The sequence below is a fragment of the Eretmochelys imbricata genome, chromosome 15 (assembly GCF_965152235.1).
Source record: "Eretmochelys imbricata isolate rEreImb1 chromosome 15, rEreImb1.hap1, whole genome shotgun sequence".
Taxonomy (NCBI): Eukaryota; Metazoa; Chordata; order Testudines; family Cheloniidae; genus Eretmochelys; species Eretmochelys imbricata.
The window spans coordinates 20,260,725-20,282,295 of NC_135586.1; the positions used below are offsets into that span (position 1 = coordinate 20,260,725).

The window sequence follows — 21,571 nt, forward strand, 5'->3', positions numbered from 1 at the left end:
TTTAGTTCCTGGAATAACAACTGGGTTTCACCACTATCTGGTCTGTTTTCAAGAAACCAGAGTGGCCTTTCAATATATCCATGCCTTCTCTACTTGGCAGTTCTTACACACCCCGAGTGTTACATCTCTACAAAACCTTTGTAACTAATATTCAGCAATGTCTTTATTCTTTAGCTGGTTGGGGGGAAGAAGAAGGTGCAGAACCCACAGTCCATTATTAGACCTTTAACTAAAAAATAAAAATAAACCCAGTTCACTTCCCATGGAGAACCTGAAACCTTCGTTGCCATGTTCCTAGGAATGTTTGTTTCGGCGGTAACAGTGTAGCGTGGTGTGATTTTTTCCCACCACCAGTCCCTGAAGCACCGTAACATCCTCTTGTCCATGTTACTGGATGTCATACTGCTGCGCAAGCCACTGCTGCCATCCACAGGCTCGCTAGGACAAGGCTTGCGGAGAGTCTGAGTGCCGGGCGGGCCGAGAGGGAATCTGAGGAGGAGGTGCACGAGCAGACCTCGTAGCCGTTTTCCGAACGGCTCTCGTCGTGCTGCCCTTGCTTGGAGCGCGCCCCAGTCCTGCTGCGCCCTGCCGAGTCTGGAGAATCAGACTGCATGTCACCGCACACCAGCCAGTCTCTGGCGATGGACTGAGGGTAACCGGGTTCTGCTTCCAGGTCATTGTCCGACACTTTCCAGTACTCCTTGCCCCTGAAGAAATAGGTCGCACCTGGAAAAAAAAAAAAAAAAAAGACATGCAGGGTTAGCCTGCATGAGCGCTGGGCGGGCTCTCTATCACTAGTCTCTGGCGTGCAGGTGTCGCCATGGCAGCAAAGGGGTGCTCCCACCCAGCTGGACATCCCAGTAACGGAAACACCCTGAGCTGATGGGAGCAGGTGCAAGTCCACCAGGAGTAATGGAGTTTTTGTCCACTTGCACCTGTTCATGCCAGCACAGTAGGCAGGGACCTGGTGCCACTTGTTTGTTCCCGGGGGTAGCTTTAGGCCTAGGCTACTACAGTGGACAAGTCGGGGGGGTCTGCCATACACACGACGCACCAGCCATGGTGCCAAAGGCCCAGTGATGGTGGAGGAGGAAGATGGGCAAGGCCTCATATGTCTAACTTGACAGAAGGGCCTATATGTTGATGTGCCCAGAGAAAATATACTGGGGGTTTTGTGATGCCTCTGGCGTATTCTTAAAGAGATAACCTCAAGGCCTTTAACCCACAAGGGGCCTGGGAAGAGAAACACCTACGATATACTGTGCTTCTGCTAGCCAGACGTTTCCAAAACACCTCAGCATTGAGGCCTCCCACAATGTCTTATGCATCATTTAAGTCCCATGTTAAAGGGTTAAGTGGTTCATAGGGCCTTGCACATGTAACATGGACAGACCCCGGTCGTCAGTGGGCAGGATCGAACCTGGGATCTCTGGAGCTAAATGCATGAGCTAAAAGCCATATGGCCCCTAGCTAAGGCTGTAGAGCAGACTCATTAATCTCTCTCTAGGTGGTCTTGGTGCCACTAGATGGGACAGAACACCACACCCAGGAGGTGTGTGGATTGCACACAGACCTCTTGTCCAGGGTAAATTTCACCCACGAACAGGTACATTTTAAATTCCCTGAACTTGCTCCATCCTTGTTAAGGATACCTGCCAACGGGAGTGATGGGGTACGCTCAAAAGCTTCCAAGGTTCAGCCCGATAAGCCCCCGGAGATGTCCCTCTTCCCAGGTCGCTATTACGTTGTTAGTTTGACATCTAAATCAAACCGGGAAGTGCCACTTTCTTGTAAGTAGTGTTTGTGCTGGAGGGAATGGATGGTTTTACATGTCTCCACTAACGGAACTTCCCGCCCCTTCCCCAGGGAGATCAGGCCCCACACCAATAAATCTCATTCCCTAGAAGGAGCTTCCTGATCCCCTGCCAAACATTTACTTAAAAAACCAAAACTCTTTATATCTTATTGACTTATTTTTTTCCAACTCAAATTTCAACAAATATGGCACAAGACAAAATCCATATCCATATCCAACCCACCACATGATACGGCTCAAGCAAGACTACTGCCAAAACAGGACAGACTATCGCCAATGCCCTAATCAACCACCTTAGGAGGCCCCAGTCCTACAAGCTACTCTAAATGATCCTTTTGTCTGTAGGAACCCCACTGATTTCTGTAGGGCAACTGGCAGGACTAGGGCCTTTGGTTGTCTGTTTCTTAGGGCAGGAACTGTCTCTCACTACATGCTTGTACAGTGCCTTGTGCAAACGGCTGCAATAGGAATGTAAAACGATAATGAATAACAAAGGCAGAAATCCAGAACATGGTATCTTTGCAGAGCACATGTAGGATGGGAAATAATTTTGAAGACTTCAAGGAAAAGAATAATGTTCACAGCAAATAATAGACCAATAAAACCTATTCAGTATTAGACAAGTATCAATGCCACTTCTATCATATATATGCAGCCTGACACACAGTAACTGATCTGCCTTGGTGTTCATTGTCTTTAGAGGTGGATGGCTGCCATACTGAAAAAAACAGAGTGCAGTGGAGGATGTGTATACTGCTTGCCTTGGGAATTTAATCTCATTATTCATAGAATTAAATTCATCCTGGTACTCCTAGTTATAATTTGTTGTCCTATGCTAAACAATTCCTCTCTCTTAGGGCCTCAGACGGGCATGTACTTGGTGCAGCTAGCCTGCCCTATAGCTCACACTGCCATCCTACATTCTATTTTTAACACATTAGCTGGATGAGAGCTAGCGTGGGTACGTCTCCTGGAGCTGAGCGTCACACCCTCATTGTGGAGTGTAGACATACCCCAGATTGGCAGTGCTGCAACACTTTAAAGACAAAAAATGCAAAAAATCTCCTATCCTATCAAAGCACCAGGGGAATGGGGTAGCAGAACAGAGTTACCTTCACTGGAATTTGTCTAGGATGCTGGAACACATGCTCCACTTTTGCAAAAATGCCCCAAGATGCCCAGAGTGATCAGGAATTTATTGTTATGTCCAAAGCTGCATGTCCCTTAATATGATGTGGAGCATTGGTTGGTATTGATATTAATGTATGTGTATAGCACGGTTTTGACAAAGAGAAGAGTGTCCTCAACATATCTTCCTGGGGTTTACCTCTGATGTCTCCCACCCAAGAAATGAGCTTGCCCAACTCTGCTTATTTCATCCAGTCACAACCCAAGGTGGCATGTTTGCCGTCAGACATATTGCAGCCCCTGGCCGGTGCAATACAGAACCCGGACTTGCCTACATCCTGGCATTTGCTACTTATTAGACATGCTTTACACATCAAGCAGTGACACATGTCCAGTTACTGAGCAACATCTTGCAAGACTGATCACAAGATTCTTGTGATGACATCTCTGTCTCCCTTGAGTAAAACTGCATCATAGAATCATAGAATAACAGAGTTGGAAGGGACCTCTGGAGGCCATCTAGACCAACCCCCTGCCCAGAGCAGGACCAATCCCAACTAAATCATCCCAGCCAGGGCTTTGTCAAGCCTGACCTTAAAAACTTCTAAGGAATCATGGTGAGATTTCATAGCTGTACTCGCAAAGTCTCATGAGAACTCCAGCGATAATGGTTCCTCACTGCTGGAATAGCAAGTTAGGTCCAGTCTATACTTAAAAAGTTTTACTGACATAATTATGTTGGTAAGGGATCTGATTTTTGTCTGCCAGAATAGTTATACTGGTGAATGCCCTATTGTAGATGGAGCTATACTGGGATAAGACACTTAATATTGGTATCGCTTATTTTGCTTTACTGAGACAGAATACGCTACATGGCTATAAGCGCTTTTATACTGGTATAACTAACTGGGCCTGCACTAAGGCTTTTGTTTCGCCTCCAGTTTAACTGTGCTGGCCTAGTTAAAGCCACAACATTTTTAAGTGCAGACAAGGCCTTAGGTTTAAAAAAAAAACAAAAAACCAAAACCAAAAAACTCTGCTAAGCGAGCACCCGACTCACCATCTGACCATCTCATTGCGTCATCTAACGTGCTTGGAATGCCCTTCCACAAAGTGGTCTCTGAAGGATAGCCGGGATCCATCCTCCGCTCATGGTTGTCATAGCACCAGTAGAGACGGTCCTTAAAGAAATAAGTCTTGTCATTGTGGGCCCAGGAGAAGGCAGCGTCGATGCCTCCCGGTGGCAAGCCAAAATCCAAAATTGGCCGAGGGTATCCTTCCTCCACGTTATTGTCTTTGAACACCCAGTATCTGTCTCCTGCGGAGAGGAAACAGGCATGTAGAAATACCAATTCTGCTTCAGGTTACATTCCATGATCTGCTGCTGTGACAATCCCTAGATTCAAATTCACAGCACTCCAGAAAGAGAACTACAAAACAACCACCTGCCAAAGAATCTGCTTCTTGTGGAAAATGCTGTTTGTGTCAAACTCCCACTTGGATACAGCCAGCCTTTGCTATTTTGCTGCTGGAGGCATTAGGTCCCAGGACATAGACATGTTGATTATGCTGCGTAGTCTGAGGCTAGTCATCTCTGGTTATGCCATTTAATTCCCACCCTCTTCCCCTTTGATTTCCACACAATAACTGTTTAATAGAAATAAAAAAATCACACACAGCTTTCGAGGGCCAATGGAGAAGTTCTGTCTGTAATTCAACTTTTACACACGCATGTACGCACCACCTTTGTAGGAGACTCCCCCACGTTTCTGTGCATTCATTCAGCTGGATTTGAAAGACCTGCACATGTGGTAGGAAGGGCACATGGGGTCTCGAGCGATCTGTCTGTCTTGGGTACTTATATGGCCTCCATTACCATAGCATTTGGCTGCTCTCCTGGAGGGGAATCCATACAGTCCATGCTCTAGCACAGCTGCTCCTCTGTGCACAGAGGGTACAAACTGCAAGCCCTGTGCTCAAAGCTGTGAATCCGGCCCAGGATCCATAATTGGACCTATGGATTGTGTGCCTCTCTGATATTGTTCTTTCAGTAGCTGTGTGGTTTGGCAGGGTCCTTGTGGAATCCAACACATCATGGCAGCCATTTTGGATTTCCTCCATTTGAGGAAATAATGCTTCGGCAGCATGTGGGAGGCCTTAAAAGCTTTAATGGGTGCAGACACACGTGTGGGATCCATTACTGAGGATAATCCATTTCTGCACCCTCACCTCTACGATTCAGCACTTCCAAAATCAATAATTTACCACACTCAAAGTGGGACATTAGAGAGGCAAAAAGCAATTTCCAACTGAGAGAAGCTTAGCACAGCTGCTCCTTTTGGAGTTATCCAGTAGACCAGCTCCCTACAAAGCACCACAGACGCAGTTTGAGTGCTGGCTGCAGTAATTACACAGCAGAGACACAGCCACAGTGTGGAGTGTGGGAAACGGCTAATTAGTTAAATTCAAACGAACAGAGCAACTACTGGCAGCAGGCATAATACCAGGAATGAACAGGCCTGAGGTACATTTAGTTCTGCCGGGTGGGACACTTCAGAGGTATGAACCGAACCTAATGTCTAGTCACTAAGGTGGAACATAGTTTACTGAATTTCTGTAATACTGTAATGAACTGAGCTGTAGCTTACGAAAGCTTATGCTCAAATAAATTTGTTAGTCTCTAAGGTGTCACAAGTCCTCCTGTTCTTTTTGTAATGAATCAGTGCACTGCAGACAAAAACAGTTCTCAGCTAAATCACACGCAACTGGGGACCAGGGCTAGAACCCTGGCTCTTCAGCGCCCAAACTATTTGAGCTAAAGGAACTCTCCCCTTAGCTAATACTACTAGTAGGGCCCTTCTACAGCTTGGCTACTACAACCTCACTCAGGCACTGATGCACACAGCCAGCAAATTCCTCCAAGTGCCTCCAGCAACACTGAATGCTCTTAGTGTACATTGTTTCACATGCAAGATGCGCAGGGTAGGCCCTGTGAGTACAGAAGAATTAAAAATCCATCTTCACTCAATGAAGTATAAAGGGAAAGAAAAAGAAGATGCGAATTCTTAGGAATTGTAGCACGTTTAAGAGAAAAAGTAGTTTGCTACTCCAGCTGGCCCTGTTTGAGAAAGTGAATTTTTTTTTACCAAACATAATTGTTGCTTTTGGAGTGGGTGGATTAGCAGCTTAATATGTATTAGCCTTGCAACGATGGGTTCATGGCAGCTTATGATCCAACCCAGGAGCTCAGTGGACCACCTCAGCATATGCACCTGGGGCTCTGAAATGTCACCTGCCACACTGAGGCTTACTTGTCCAGCATGGCAAATTCCACTGAATGACACCGAGTTCCTCCTTGCCTGCAGGACTAGTGGAAGTTTAAAGCTACTGATACAGATACCAGCAAGAGATCCCTTTAATGATGTTTTTGCTCTTACCTTTGAAGAACACGATCTTGTGGTCATTGGTTCTCTCATACACTGCGTCCACACTGTCCATATTGAGAGGTAGACCCCTCCAGAAACGGTGGATCTGAGCTGGCTGGAGGGAGACCAAGTGTTTATTGCGAGTCAGTCTCCAGAAGTACTTGCCTAGATGAATACAGATTGGACATTAATGAACCAGGCCATAACACCCCTTTGCTAGGAGGAAAAAGCTGTGGGTGGAGTCAGGGGATAGTAGAAAACAAAGTACATAAGGTGGGAACTATGAAACTACTTGCTTTCTTTTTTTCCCCATCCCTTGCATGGCTCCCATATTGCTGACCCTGAGCCATAAGGAGAAATCCACTCCCGTTTCCCTTCCAGACTCTGCATTGCAGTCACCATCCTTCTGTCTGATAAATGAATCTTTTACGAGTAAGAGCATCCGTGCTGCTCCAGAGAACATTCTGCAGGGAGACAGGAGATATTTCCCCTCCTTCCCTCTAGGGCTGAATATGCTGCCTCAGCAGTAATACCAGCATCACTATCACCCAGCAACTGAGCACCTGAGACCAAAGAGTACTAAGGCAGCTAAAACCAGGCTAGATCAGACCACAGACTAGCTCAACAAGTGATAGCCTCTGAAGAGACAGAAGTATCTGGAGCTTTTCCCTCTCCCCATTCCCCCAGTTGCTTTAGCAAACAGTGACTACCACTGTATATTGCTCTGCTATGGCTCTGACCTCCAAGTGTTTGAATATTTTGCACATCCCTCTGCAACCATCCCCTCCCTGTTGTGTACTAGGAAAAGGTGATCTGAAATCCAGCAGCTTTTATAAAGGGGTAGGAATGGAGGAGTGAGAGGAAAAAAGAAAAAATAGAGGAAGAAAGGAAGAGCTGACGTATATTGTGCACCATTCCAAGGTGTTTTGAGAAAGTGGCCTCCTTCTCACCCGAAATGTTACAACGAGACAAATTCTCTGCTGATGTAAAGGAGCACAGCGCCAGCAACCTCAGCTGCACCCATCTATGTCAGCCCTAGGAATTGGGGCTCTGCAAGAAATCACATTGGTTGTGATGGGAGGGGAAGATCAATGTTTGCTGTGGGGTACAAGTTTAAGGCTGGGATATTCAAAGGTGTACCAGGCAGTTAGGTTACCAAATCCCATTCAATGGGAGTTGGGTACCTAATTCCCTTAGGCACTTTGGAACTTTCCACCTGAATTTCTGAGGTTTTGCAGCACATTCCATGAATACATATTCCCCTGGGATCTCTATAGCATGAGTTCTGAGCTGGAGGAAGCAGGCTGAGTACCTTCCCTATCTCCCCTCAGTCTCCTCTCTAGTACCCCCATTCCCAAGAAGCTATTGTTGTGAGGTTATGCATATCCCTTTCAGCATAGCAGGGATCCCCCTGGGAAATGAGCAACAGGCCCAAGATGTTTCTTCTGATTTGTATTCAAGACATTCAGCTACATTTCTACAGAGTTGGCAGACTGACACACCAACTTTCAAAATTTTATGGAAATTGGATCTTAGCCTAATAATGCAGGAGGCAAAACTCCAACACTTAAACATCTGCAGAGAGGGGATTTTTTTATTACAATTATAAGGATTTATATCACATACTTATTCTTCTGCTGCATTTTGCCTATTTGCTTTATATGACTAAAATCTATGTCTGAATAATATATTCTACTGTTAGGAATGGCAGTAATTACAAATTCTTTTAAGATCATTACAAATCTAGTATTCAAAGTGTGTGGCTATTGTAGATTTATGGAAACACGTAATTAAATGAAGATGTTCTTTGCATCTCTAATTAGGCTTGCACTGGAAAATGCCAGATTTTCACCGTTTTCAGAAGAAATACTGCTTGGCATAATAGCTTTGCTAATAGAAACATATCTAAAGTTAAAAGCGCTCGGTGCTAATTTGACATAACTGGAGAAACCCCACCAGCACTTAGCAGCACTCTTTCTCTGTTGATGCACCCAGCAGGTGTGCAGTTACAAGAAGCCAGTTTTCAGTCCGAATTCAAAGTCGGGAATAAGCTGATTTCCAAGAGGCTGTCGGGAGCAGCAGAAACATAGCAATTTCGGTAGCAGTGAATTCCGAATGCAATAGCTCCCATTTGCCCACGAAGCTCATGCTATCGCCTCACCGTGGCCAGGTCTGCCTGCCAAAGCACCGTATTTACCCTGACTATCTCCAGGCCATCCTGGACAAGAACTGTAATTAGTGTACAGAGTGAAATGATTTCATTTATGGTGAGTGAGCCTGATAGAAGACCAGCCCAAGCCTGGCAGGTTGAAATGTAAGGATGAAAACCAAGGTTAAGATGGGCCTTCCTGACCTCCCCTAATTCACAGAGATCATGGGAAGTCCCCGTTCACGTGGGCAGAGGCATTTTGTTTTTTCTGATATTTGGTGGTTTTGATTCCAGCTGGGAAATGCTCTCAGCATGCGGGATACCTCTGGCAACATTTCTGTACACCCTATATAAATGGGAGAAAGTTTAAAACTTGGGTTGCCTAAAGTGAGGTTACTAAATCAAAGTGGCCCGATTTTCAGAAGTTCTGAAACTCTGCAATTCCATCAAAGTCCACAGGAGCTCTGGGTAACTGACGGTGCAGTCAGTATGTGAACTGCACTGGTTGGAGGGTCTGCATAGAAAGCTGCCCTCTGTGTCGTGTTCCTTCAGGTTTCACATTACCATTTGGTGGCATTCTGTATGCGGTTCTGACAAGTTATTGCCTCAGCATGCTGGGAACTGCCACACAAGAGGTGATAATTAATTACCTCAGTCCAATCTAGAGCTTTTGAGCCAGATCCTTAGCTAAGGTAAATTGAAGTCAATGGAGTTATGCCAGTTTACCCCAGATCTGCCTGTTGACATCACTGAAGCTATGGAGATTTACACCAGCTGAGGCTCCATTGGCATCAGTTAGCCAGGTCAATACAGATTTCTACCAGCCAAGGATCTGGCCCTTTAACTCTGCCCTTGCTTCTCCAGAAGAAACACACACATGTGCAAATATATGCCAGAAACAAACCATGAGGAGGATTTCTCTCTTGGTTTTTCGTTCTAGTTCTCCTCTCCTAACCCCCTTTCTTCCTTGCAGGCTCTTTGGAGCCAGCAGCTGTATGCAGGAGTGAGAAAGAAAAAGACGGCTGCAGAGAGGGCCTCGCGAGGCGAACATCATCTTCTGCCTTGTGCTGCCTCAGCGGCACAGACATCTTCAAATGCTTTTGTTCGTTCCCTCTTTGGACGCTCTCCCTCCTTCTATCTGGTAGTGACGTTTCAATGGAGATGCCATAAACTCTCCTGGTTTCTGTTTATCACCTCAGAGAGGAGATGCCTTTTTTCTCCCCTAGGAAATCAGTTGGGTCAGTTCTGGACAAACGATTGCCGAGGAAGCCGTGCATCACAGTGGCCTCAGTCGGGGACCTTTCCACCTCGAATGCAAAGAAACCTCAAGGAGGCCAGGCAGAGAAGGACTCTGTACAGCTGAGGAGGCACTGGCAGGATTCTCCTAGACAGCCTGTCACTCCTGGAGATACACTGTCAGCAACTGTTCAGTAAACATGGACCCAGATGGTGCTGTAACTCTGTGCGTGTGCTGTTGTCTTTGGATGACGGTGCATGCACAGCATGTGGAACCAGGAACGTGAAGCATGGGAGGAAAGGGAGGTTGAAGGCATTCAGGACAAAAGTCAAAGTGATCTGCGGCTGTTCTCTCAATCCTTAGATGGACCCAGATTTGTACTCTGATGCTGCAAACATCAATTTCAGTTCGTCACTTTGAAATCCTGGAGAGTCTGGTTGAAGAGCTCAAATAGTGGCATAGCAGACATTGATGATATCCTGTCTCTAACCGTGGCCACTGAGAGCTGGTTCAGAGCAAAGTGTAAAAAGCCCATAATGGGCAGTTATGCTAAACCATGACTGGGGGCAGGATGAAGTGAGGAGAAAATGGAAGTTTCTTCTGAGCTCCACGCAGTCAGTGATTGGCTGGTGTCCTGAGGGCCTTACCATCCAATTAGTGTAATTGCAGATGTTCTTACAGTTTACATATAATCCTAATCATTCATTAGAATCCTATTCAATTTTTTGCCTCTTTAGCTTCTAGCCGCAGTGAATTCCATAGTTTAATTATGTGTCAGTTTAAATTTATTGTCTCTTAATTTCACTGGATTTCCCCTTCATTCTTGGGTAAGCAGAAGTGCCTGATTTACCATTCAGTATTGTGTATATCTCTACCACGACCCTCATTCACCTTCTTTCTGAAACAAGCAGGCCTCATTTAGACTTTGTCTACACTACACAGCTTTTAGCGATATGGCCGAGTCGCTAAAAGTCGGGCAGTGTAAACGCTGTTTGTTGGTGCTTTTGCCGACAAAATACTCCTGCCCCCTACGAGCAGGATTTGCATTGTCGACAGGAGAGCGCTCCTGCCAACAACAAGCCATTTACACGGCCACTTGCCATGGCAAAATTGTTGTCTTTCGGGGGTGGGGGTGGGCTTTTTTTAAGCACCTGTGAATGACAAAAGTTTTGTCATTTAATTGGCAGCGTAGACAAAGCCTTAGTCACTCATCTGGAAGTCTCTACATGTTTGCATCGTCACTGATGCCCGTCTCGAGGTCTCTTCTTCATCCTTTCGAAAATCATGTCTATCCTACTAGTTTCGAGCCAGGTGCGATCCTAACAGGTCCACTCTGCGCCAGTGGCCTGATTCTCATTTACACAGAGGCCTCCTGACACTGCTCCAGTAGGGTCTGAAGGTGGGTGTAGACAGAGGGCCTTAAAGTTCTAAGGGCCCTTTACGCTGCCCCAATGGTGTAAAGTGGCCTCAGCGTGAATGAGAATCAAGCCCTGGCAGGCAGCTCTGGAGCAAACCCAATATTACTGGATGTGAACCTAGTGCTGCAACCAATACCCTGACTCCATGCCCCGGACGTCTTGGCAAAGCCATCCCTCTTCTGGAGACCAGGTTTAAAGAGAAGAGTAGACTGAAATGTTTGCATGAACGGAGCCCAGCCGCGTAATGCAGAGCTAGGTGCAGCTTTGGCTTGGCAAAGGTCACCCAGCCGTTACGCGGAGAGCAGTTGCTTACCTTTGAAGAAGAAAGCCTCGCCTCTGATCTGAGCCACGGCATCAAAGTGAGTGTTGCACCTGTTGGGGATATCTCTTCTGAGCCTGCAGAAAGACAACACCCATGTGAGCGGCAGTCCTACCCCCGCAGCCAGGAGCAGGGCTCTCCAGCTCCCCCGGACCGAGCACTGCTCCCCCAGGCAAGCAGCAATTCTCCTACCACTCACTGCACTGGCTCGTCTGGCTGAAACCAATTCCCCAGTGCACGCAGAACTGGGATCTGCAGCCCCGGGCCATTGAGATGGAGGGGTTCAATGGGACATGGATGTAGCTAGGAATGATGCAGAAGGTCACAGAGGCCTAAAGTTTGGCGGGTCCCTGCTCCCACCCCCAAATCAGTCCTGCTGTGAACCCAGCCTTGTGCACAGGGGGTTTTCCAAGGCACAAGCTCTGCAAAGCTTTTCTGGACAAACGGCCGCTTTAAGACAGTGTTCTCTACAAAACGAATCCACGGCAGACCCCCGCCCACTCTCCCATTTTCTATGTGAGACTGTTACCAAGAGCCAAGGAGATGGGGAGCTAGATTCTGCTCTCCGTAACACTCTGGAAAGCCAGAGGAACTCCAGGGCAGACGAAGCTATTACTCCAGTGTCACCGTGGTGTGTCTGAGAGCCCATCTGGGCCCCCTGCATGGGAGCAGCAAGATACTTGCTGAACAAAACGCACTCAGGCTGACATGAGTGACTTCAGCACACAGGAACGCCGGACGTAGACTCTGAGTGGCTGGGGCTCACAGCTGCACCCTGAGGCAGTAACAGAAACCAAACAAAGGGGGTGAGGGGCCGGATGGTGAATGCCCAGATAGTGACTAGCCTGGCTGAGATCCTGTTTTAACAAGGTGTATGGTGGGACCACCGGGAGTATGAAGAATTGAAAGAATAACGAAGCCCTTGTACAAGGATTGCTAGAGAGCAAGGAAAGGATTTGTGAACCGTATACAGATCAGCTGCTCTCCGTGACAGAGAAGCATGAATCTAATTTGCCTTTAGAAGAACTCCATATCAGACTGCCGGCACCATCCTTCTCAACTTCTCCCTACGTAATATGCCAGCCACATGTCTAAGCCCAATCAAGACTTCACCATGGTATCTGAGCACCCTTCGACTCCATAAAACAGATTTCACATTAGCAATACAGTGCTGTGTGGCCAAGGGGAAGAGCCAGCTCCCTTCTTTCAAAGCATCACGGCAACAAACACAACTGATACAATTGTGCCATGAGAAACTTAACAAATCTTTGTGTTTCTGAAAACACACCTGCCCCAGAGGAATTGGGATTAGAACCCTTGTCCTTCAGCTCCAAAAACATAGACCTCTACCACTTGACCTGAACGAAAATTCCCTTTGCTAATAGTAGTAGATCCCTTATCCTCTCTGTGGTTCAATCACTAGAGGATGGCTCGCACACACACAAAACATTGCAAGGGATTTGCTTTAAATGCCGAGAGGGAAGGAATCTACGAGCCCATTATGACGACAGCTTTGCAGAGGGTATCTAACTAAACACGAACAATACAGCACCCAGCCCACCCACACTGTGAGGAGGATGAAATCTCCCAGCATGAACCTCCTTGTGCTTTCAGACTTTTAACCCTACCTTTTGGGGGCTTTATCAGGAAGAGCCCACTGCACGATTCTGACCCGGGTCAGTAAATTGATGGAATTATCCCATTGCAGGGCACATCCTAAGTAACACATTTTGCCCACATTCCCCTAATCTGACAGCCCTACCAGCATTCAAGAAACTCTCCATAGAAAGGCCCTACCCAGGACAGCCTCTTGCTCATCCTCACGGAGAAAAAAAAAAGTAATATCCTTGCGTGCTTCCAATGATCTCCCTGCTTCTAAGGAACAAAGCATAATCCTAAAGACAGCACTTCAGTTATCCAAGGGACCCTCCAAATATAACGAAGCCCCTGAGGCCATGCTGGGTTGCATCAGCTGCATAATCGTAATTCATGAACTCTGAGTGGATTTTACCAGCAGAGAGAAGGCTTCCGTGCCCCTGATATGCTGCCCAGAGCTGTCTTGCTCATAGATTTACCTACTCCTCTGCCTATTCATTATTCAAGAGACACTTGTCAAAATTAAAATCCTGTGTTAGATCCTCCGCTGGTATAAAATCAGTGTATCCCCATGGAAGTCAATGGATTTATGCTAATTTATGCCAGTTGAGCATCTGGCCCCATATATTTTAAAAACAACCTCTACCTGAGTTACTAGCAACATCTTCAATCGTTAAAATTAAAGAATTTTAAAAGTGTAATTGACTTTTCACCCTGATGCTATTTCGATTACGGCTCTGCTCTTCCCCCAACTTAAGAGTGTGAAACTAGACTTGTCAATTTCATACTCTTTCCAGTGAGTTTCATGATCTGATTCTCCCAGTGTAGCTGCCAACATTGAAGAGAAATGCTTCATACATAAAATAAACGGTTTCATTTAATTAAAAACATCATGAAGAGATTTCGACACATAGTAGGCCAAATTCATTCCTGGTAGAAGTAAGTCATCTGAAGTCTAGGCAGTTACACCAAGACAGAATGTGGTTCATTGGGATTTGTTAGAAAGAAAGAAAGAAAGAAAGAAAGAAAAAGAAAGAAAATTCCCTTATTTCTCTTGTAGTGCCTCTTGTTTGAAATACATACAATAAAGCCTAGATTTTCACGACTGACTAGCAATTTTGGGTACCCAACTTGAGAAAACGTAAAGGGCTCCAGTTCTCAGATGGTGGGTGCTCAGCACTTTCTGAAAATCCAAAATGAAATATAAGCTTTGGCCCAAATCCAAAAGGGTAACTTACGTTACATCAATGGATGTTAGGGGCCAAAATAGCTTTGTGGATGTGGGCCTTTGCCAGTTAGACAGCTCTTTAAATAAAAATACCACACACATGCAAGCATAGGGGAGGGTTTGGATACTATGTCTAACACAGAAGAATGACATTCATTTTGTCCTTTTTCCTTAATAAGTAGCTCAGAATTTGCACTTTTCCTTTTTCTACAAAATCCCTCAGCACACCCTAAATTCCTTATTTATGTTCTAGTCCCGAATTAACATCTCATTGAGCTTCTTACCACACTGGTTTTACCCTTGGGCCACTTTTAACTCTTCTGGACCCACATTACACAGAGATTGGTAGTAACAAAGAATGCAAACAGGACACCAGTGGCCAGAATGAGCTCGACCTCAGCGGTTCCCAGGCTGGAAGAATTAGCACCTCTTGGGGAAAGCACCGCACATGAGTCTTCAAAGGTTCTTGCCAGGAGCCTCTGCACTTCACACATCTACCCTGAGCAAGCAAACAAGCCTGTTCTGGAGCTGGACTCAGAATCTACACTCAAAAACCTAGTGGGTCCCCATGAGAGTGAGCCCTGTATGTAGGGATCACTCCTTTGGTTCCCCCCCTTCCCAATCTGAAAATCCCCATCCCCATGGTTGGTAACTAGCCATGATTTGGGAGGGGAGGGGACATGTATTGGAGTCACCCCTCTGCCCACTTCTTCTGGCTTTAACTCCCTGCTGAAACCACAGCTGAGGGGAAGTATCCACCCCTTGGTCTGAGAAGACACCCATGCTTCAGGTGACTCTTCACAAGGACATTGGTGGCAGTTCTGCTTACTGCACAGTGGAGCGGTTCTCTGGCAGCTCTGGCAGAAGGGGGTGGTCGTCAGTTTTGGTTACTTCAGGCTTGTCTGTTGGGGACACAGAATCCCTGACTCCTAGGAATAAAGACAAGAAAGCATTAGAGGGCATACCACCCCCACCAGCCAGACAGTGCATCCTCTAGAAGAGCTGTCTCTGCAAGCCACTGCTGATGAAGTGAAGCGTAAACCCACTCATGAACTAACCATATAGCTGCCAGATTCTGACTTTGTCTTCGTAAGGCAGGTCATACTTCAGGGGATCCCCCACCGGTCCCTGGTAATAGGGTCTCATGATAGACTCTAAGGCAGAGATGTGGGTCAAGCCGATGGCGTGGCCAAACTCATGGACTGCCACGGCAAACAGGTCCATCCCATGGGCATCTGAAAATAAAGTCATCATCAACATCAACATAACACTGCATGCTCATCACGCTCTCGGCGGTGGTGGGCATTCAGGCGTCTACTTCAACATGCCCATGTGTGTCAGTGTGAGGGAGTGAGGTCGAATGGTTGGAGCAGGAGACTAAGCGTCTACAGGAGATCAGCGGGCAGCTCCCTGGGAGAGGCAGTCTCTGATCAGACGGCCCGCAGTGGTCCACACATTTACAGACAGGAAGTGCTTTTGCTACAGCATTGGGCCAAAGTACCTTCGTTTAATTCCAACAGTGAGCGGCTGGGGATATCCACCAGCTGACGGATACCACACTGCCAGCACTGCCCTATCTGGCAGAGCCAGCGTCACTGCCAGCTGGATATCCCCCCCCGCTGTACCTAGCGCGGCACTGCCCTGAAGCTCTGGGGCCCCTGGATAGACAAGGCCAATGTAAGGACGTTGTTCAATACTGGGACGGGGACACTGGAGGGCCTCAGGTTCATTGTCCCGAGACACAGAGTCGCAGGCTCCACACGGGTTGCCTTTATTAGCAGCTGTATCGCAGCAGAGTCAGACAGGACATGGCTGTTCTGGAGCAGCTTCTGCACCCTGTGGCTGACGGGGGCAGCAGGTGGTCCTGCCTGACTAGCAGTCTTGAAATCTCAGCTGTTTGCCCAGTTCCCCTTACGGAAAAGCATAAAGGGTCCCGCAGGAGCTGCCCACACCACCACAGCTTGCAGCACAGCTGTCTGGGGTCTCAAGTGGCTTGGCCCAGTGGATTGGGAGGCTGTCAGTGCATGTGTCCACAGGGCTGCCTTCATGACCCAGTCTGAGTATGGGCTGGGCAAGAGAAAGAGGCCGGTGAACAACCAATTGTTTGGAGTAAAGGGCTGGGTGCAAAAAAGCGTGCAAGGGGAAGAGGAGAGGGGAGCCTGCTCTAAGGCAGCTTTGGTGGGGAGGTTTGAAAATCAGGTTGCCATAGTAACATTCGCCACGGGAGATGCAGCATTGAAAGGGGAATATGGTCAGCTTTGACATTCTTTGTAGCCAGGTCCTTTCTCCTGGGGGTCCTGATTTTTGAAGGTGGGGACAGAGAAGTGCAGGGTGAGAGAGAAATCAGATTAACCAAACAAAAAAAACCCCCCAAAAAAACAAAAAAAGAGACAGAGAGAGAGAGAGAAAATATTAGTCAATTTCAAGAAGGAAGATTAGGTCTAAATGAAATTATTAAACCCAGGCAGCAGACACCACTGGGATGTCGGCAGGAGAGGTGGTGTGACGAGAAAATTAGCAGCTGATGACTGGAGCAGTCACATTCTGTCAAAATCCAACCAAGATGGAGCTTGTGAGATCTCTGGCCTGCCACTCCGGCCTGCACAGCTTTGCTTTTCAAAGTTCTCTAGCTCCTGAAACTGGGCTGCTGGCTTGAAAGGTTGAAACTGCATGTTAAGTGGAACTTCTTATTGCCTTAAGGTAAATGCCTTAATGTGGTGGTGCTGGCGGTCCTTTTCCCTGGCTTCCTAAGGGCAGAGAGTATTATTTGTTTCTAAGCCACAGCTGGCGTTGCCCTGTCTTCTCTTATCGGGAGCAGGACAGCTGGTTATTGGACACTGAGAACAGCAGACTTCAGCCTAACCTGGCTCTGCACCAACTAGTGGGGGGGCCGTGGGGAGCTGACTGCCCTATAGTCAGGGGGATTGGGGCAGAATCCTTGGGACCTGAACTCTTCTATCTGAGGTGTGGCAAAGCAGCAGAGTCAGTGAAGGACCATTTCCCACTGCCATGCATCGCGTGCCTTCATTGACACCTGTGAAAAGTAGGCGGGAAAGCAACCTTCTGACCTGGTAGCATTTTATGCCCATTTTGCACAAGTGCACATTGATGACAGTAGGTAGAGGAGATTCAGGTGCCTAGTGGAGCTAGGAGGGGAAGAGCAGGAGTGAACCTGAAGGCAAAGTCTGTCTGGGAGAGCAGGACTAGAAGGTAGAGCGGCGAAGTGAGTGGGCAACAGCTATTTTTTCAGTGGGCTCCTATTTATTCCTCATCTTTCCGCAGTGTAGGAGTGTTGCTGATGGGCTTTGCAAGCAGATCCCTACAGATCTCACTGGCTGGAAGCAGGGCTTGAGTTGCAGCTGTGGAGGAAGAACACGTGTGCTCTGGCTTTCCCCTTAGCTGGTCTCTGCACGCCAGCACTGGTGCCATAGGACTCTCAGTTCTGCCACCGAAGCCTCCACAGAGCAGGGTTGAGGAGCCCTGTGAACTCAAAGGCAGCCCAACCAACCTCATCACTTACTAGTTCAGAGACTCCAGGGCAGGGAGCAGCAGGGTGGGGCCACACAGGGATTGTGGGAGTGGCAGATGGGAGCGGCAGATGAGAGCTCTGGGTTATGTAGGTGTGGCAAGTGAGGGATTATGGGGAGAAACGGGAAAACGTTACCACAGTTTCCTCCCTGACTTGGACAAAAATGTTACTGGCCTTTGGGGACATAAGGGAGCAAACAGAGGTCTCTGGGGCCCCAAGAGATGTGCACAGGACCCCAAAACCCAAAGGGTGGCCATAACAGAGACTTAGACATTTACAAAGGGAGAGGCTGGGAGTTCATGAGTTCTGCTCCAACTCTCGGACTCTGACGTACCTGATGATCGGAAAGTCCAATATTCGTCGTCATCGAAATGAGTGTCTCCTGCGGTATGATGGTCTCCAGGGAAGAAAGCATGTGCTACCGTGCCGCCAGGCCCATCAAAGGGATACCCGTCATTGTGGTCTGCTTTGGAGAAGTCTATCTGTATGTCAGCGTTGTTACCCGCCACTTCGTGGAAATTCAACGGGGTGATGTCACTCCAGACCTTCAGGGCATAGTACATGAGGGCGCGGACCGTGTCATGGCCCAGGTGGGATTCTTTGGGGAAGGTGCGGACTCTGGGATAGAAAAGAGAAACCAAGGACATGAAAATAATCAGTATCAGTGGCGGTCCAGCTCTTTCATTCTGCCGATCACTTCATGATCCTCTCCAGGACTCATCCTCCTCTCAGTTCTCAAATCCTTGGTCTATTCTGCAAAGCACCAGAAAGGGCCCGGTAGATGACTGGTGGTCCATGGGTCATAGCTTGGCAACCACTGACATACACAGTACTCTACTGTTGGTTCTCCCACCTCTGCCCTCCACTAGGTGGAACGTCAGACCCGGGAAACTTTGTGTGAATTTGTGTCCCCCCACCACTCCCCACCCCCCCAGTAGATACATCCTATGGAAAATACAAGAATGAATACTACTCTGCAAGGGGCAGTGTTTCACAGAGCGCTCTCGGTAGAGCTGGTCAAACTCAACATTTCGGTTGTGCAGAACATTTCAAAATTTCCTTTCATCCCAAATCAGAACCAAAGTGGAAATTCTGAAATTTCCTGCAAAACCAAAATAAAAAATAATTAGAATACAATGAATTTAACAAAATATAAAAGCTGAAATGATGAAGTTGAAACGAAACACTTTGACCTTATTGAAACAAGATGTCTCTATTTTCTGGGGTCAAATTTAATTTACACTGATACTTTGCGCAAAAGTTTCATTGAACCAGCATCGTCCAAGGGAAAATCATTCTGCTGGAAATCTTTTGACAAGTTCTGCCCTTCGATAATAATGGTGATTTTATCTCTACGGTACCAGCACACCAACCAAGGCACCCAGGGAACTGCCCAAACATTTAATATTCATAGAATCATAGATTTTTCAAGCCAGAAGGGATCATCATGATCCTCTAGCCTGAGCTCTTGTATAAAAACAGCTCAAAGAATTGCATCCACTATTAAAACACAGGTAAGATTAAAATTCACCTCTAACGAAGATCCTGCCGAGATGGGCATGGTATAACTTATGAATAGAAGAGATGATGTGTTTTCAGACTGTTGCTAATAGTGGGAAGAGGCTGACAGGGACAGCTACCTAGGGAGAGCAGGTTCCAAACCCTAGGGGCTGGGACGGTGAACAATTGATCACTCACCAATTTACAGTATGTTGGTGGAACCATGTAAAACTGGCGAGATTGTGTGAATTCCAGCTATTCCTTCATCCAGTTAGGAAAGAACACGGGGGTTTTCTTTTCTGCAGCAGACCATTGGCCTAGTTAGTCCCCTCTCACTTTCAATGGGAGTTGAATAAATAACTATGTGCAGACACACATGTTATTAGAGATTAAAATGCCATAGTGATGGAGGTACTGTAATCTAGTGGATAGGGCATTAGATTGGGACTCAGGAGTACTGGACTCCCTTCCTGGCTCTGCCACTAGCCTCCTTGGGCAAGTCATTTCCCCTCCCTGTACCTCAGTTTCCCCATCTGTAAAATACAGATAACAATACGGACTCCTTTGTAAAGCATTTTGAGAACTATGGATGAAAAGCCCAGTCTAAGAGCTAGGTTTACTCTTAGTTATTCCACTCCCTAAGTTAACAGCACCCAAACAAGCACCCTTTGATCTGACCCGTATCTTTTTAGCATGCAGCAGGCATATGTGAACCATCCCAGATCCTTTATTCATAGCCACCTTTATTTCCCATGGGGTTGTGTGTCAGGTTTTCAATTCAGGGCACAATCTGATTGCAGAAGTTGTGCTAATTGTCTGAATGTGATTAGACGGAGACTTTTGTCAAATATCAATGTGATGTTCCACAGTACTATCTGATCAAGCGCCAGTGAAAAGAAAACACTTCCCAAGCATGATTCAGCGGATAACTTCCCTCCTGCCATTCCCCCTCTGGCTGAGCTCGCTCCTCAATTTATAGGCATCACCTGACCCGTCCCAGCTGGGTTTTAATAATCAAACAGAGCCAGTGGGTCCCAGACCCCTTGGCCCTTAAAGGGGCAGACCGCCCTGTTACACGTACACATACTGACCCAAGAACCTTACACATATCCCAGTTCTGCAAGCTGCTCCATGTAAGTCAGTGGGAACGTCAATGACAGTTCCTGAAGAACTTAACATCTAAAAGACGAGATGGGTAACATTTTCATAAATGCCTATATGCCTTAGGAGCCTAAGTATCATTTTCAAAAGCACCTAAGTCACTTAGGCTCTTTTGAAAAATTTGCCTGACAAACAGTAGGAGGAGAAACTGAAGCAGAGTGCAGTGAAGTGACTTGCTCATGGTCACACAGCAGGCTAGCAGCAGAACTAGAACCCCGGTCTCCTGATTCCCAGTCCAGTGCCCCTCTTCACTAACCACATGGCCCCTCTAATTATTAGGGTTAGTGATTCATTAACAATGTGATTTTCTTCATGAACTGGTGGGGATTCCTTGCGGAATGACCGTTTTATTATCCACTGCTACTTTTACAGCAGGGCAATCTTCTGGTTTCCTTCGCTACTGCTGTCATACAGAAAAAATATTGTATATTCTCATGGGGGTGAGAGGAATGAAAAGGGACCTTACAGACATGTGCCATTACACACCAATTTAAAACAAACCAGTCAGGGAATAGGTTTGCCTCCTCTAAACATGCTGTATTTTATTAGGATTCTTGCCAGTAACAGCCTCTTGACAGTCCTTCAAGCCGAAAGCTACCACACAGAAATGCCTTGTGATGTGTGACAGTAAAGTAAGCGTACAGGACAGGAGACAAGCGATGCTAAATACAAATGGGATACTACACCTGGGGACATGAGAAGCAAACTAAAATTTTAACCAAATGGAACAACAGCTGGGACAAATATTATTCCAACACTATGAGCCTAGAGCTTATACAGTATAGCCAGGGCTAGGTCATTGCAAACTCTTACACTATTTCACTTTGGGCAATGCAGGTCAATCCCTTAGCTTCTGGATCCACAGGCTCTGGAACTAGGAGATTATCCATTTGTACTCAACTCTAAGGATCCAATTTAAAAATTCATTTGCCATGACTTAATCTTGAATGGGCTCTGTGGTAAATATTCATCCCTTCATTCAGCTGATGGCTTGCTTTCCCTCTCATTATCCGTTTGCCAGGCTTTCTTCCGCTGTCACAATCAGCACAAGATCTGAGTTCGCCT

General features: G+C 46.8%; 1 protein-coding gene across 1 annotated transcript in view; it reads right to left on the reverse strand.

Annotated features, from left to right (window-relative positions):
- Positions 1–229: 229 nt before the first annotated feature.
- MMP17 (matrix metallopeptidase 17) overlaps positions 230–21,571 on the reverse strand; it is a 32,927-nt gene continuing 11,585 nt past the window's right edge. Inside the window, exons 3-9 of the mRNA XM_077835065.1 lie at positions 18,180–18,463; positions 15,375–15,551; positions 15,146–15,245; positions 11,487–11,569; positions 6,382–6,534; positions 4,005–4,262; positions 230–726 (exon numbers count right to left, since the gene is read on the reverse strand). Coding sequence (XP_077691191.1) covers positions 398–726; positions 4,005–4,262; positions 6,382–6,534; positions 11,487–11,569; positions 15,146–15,245; positions 15,375–15,551; positions 18,180–18,463 — 1,384 coding nt within the window. The 3' untranslated portion in view covers positions 230–397. The remainder of the gene's footprint in view (positions 727–4,004; positions 4,263–6,381; positions 6,535–11,486; positions 11,570–15,145; positions 15,246–15,374; positions 15,552–18,179; positions 18,464–21,571) is intronic.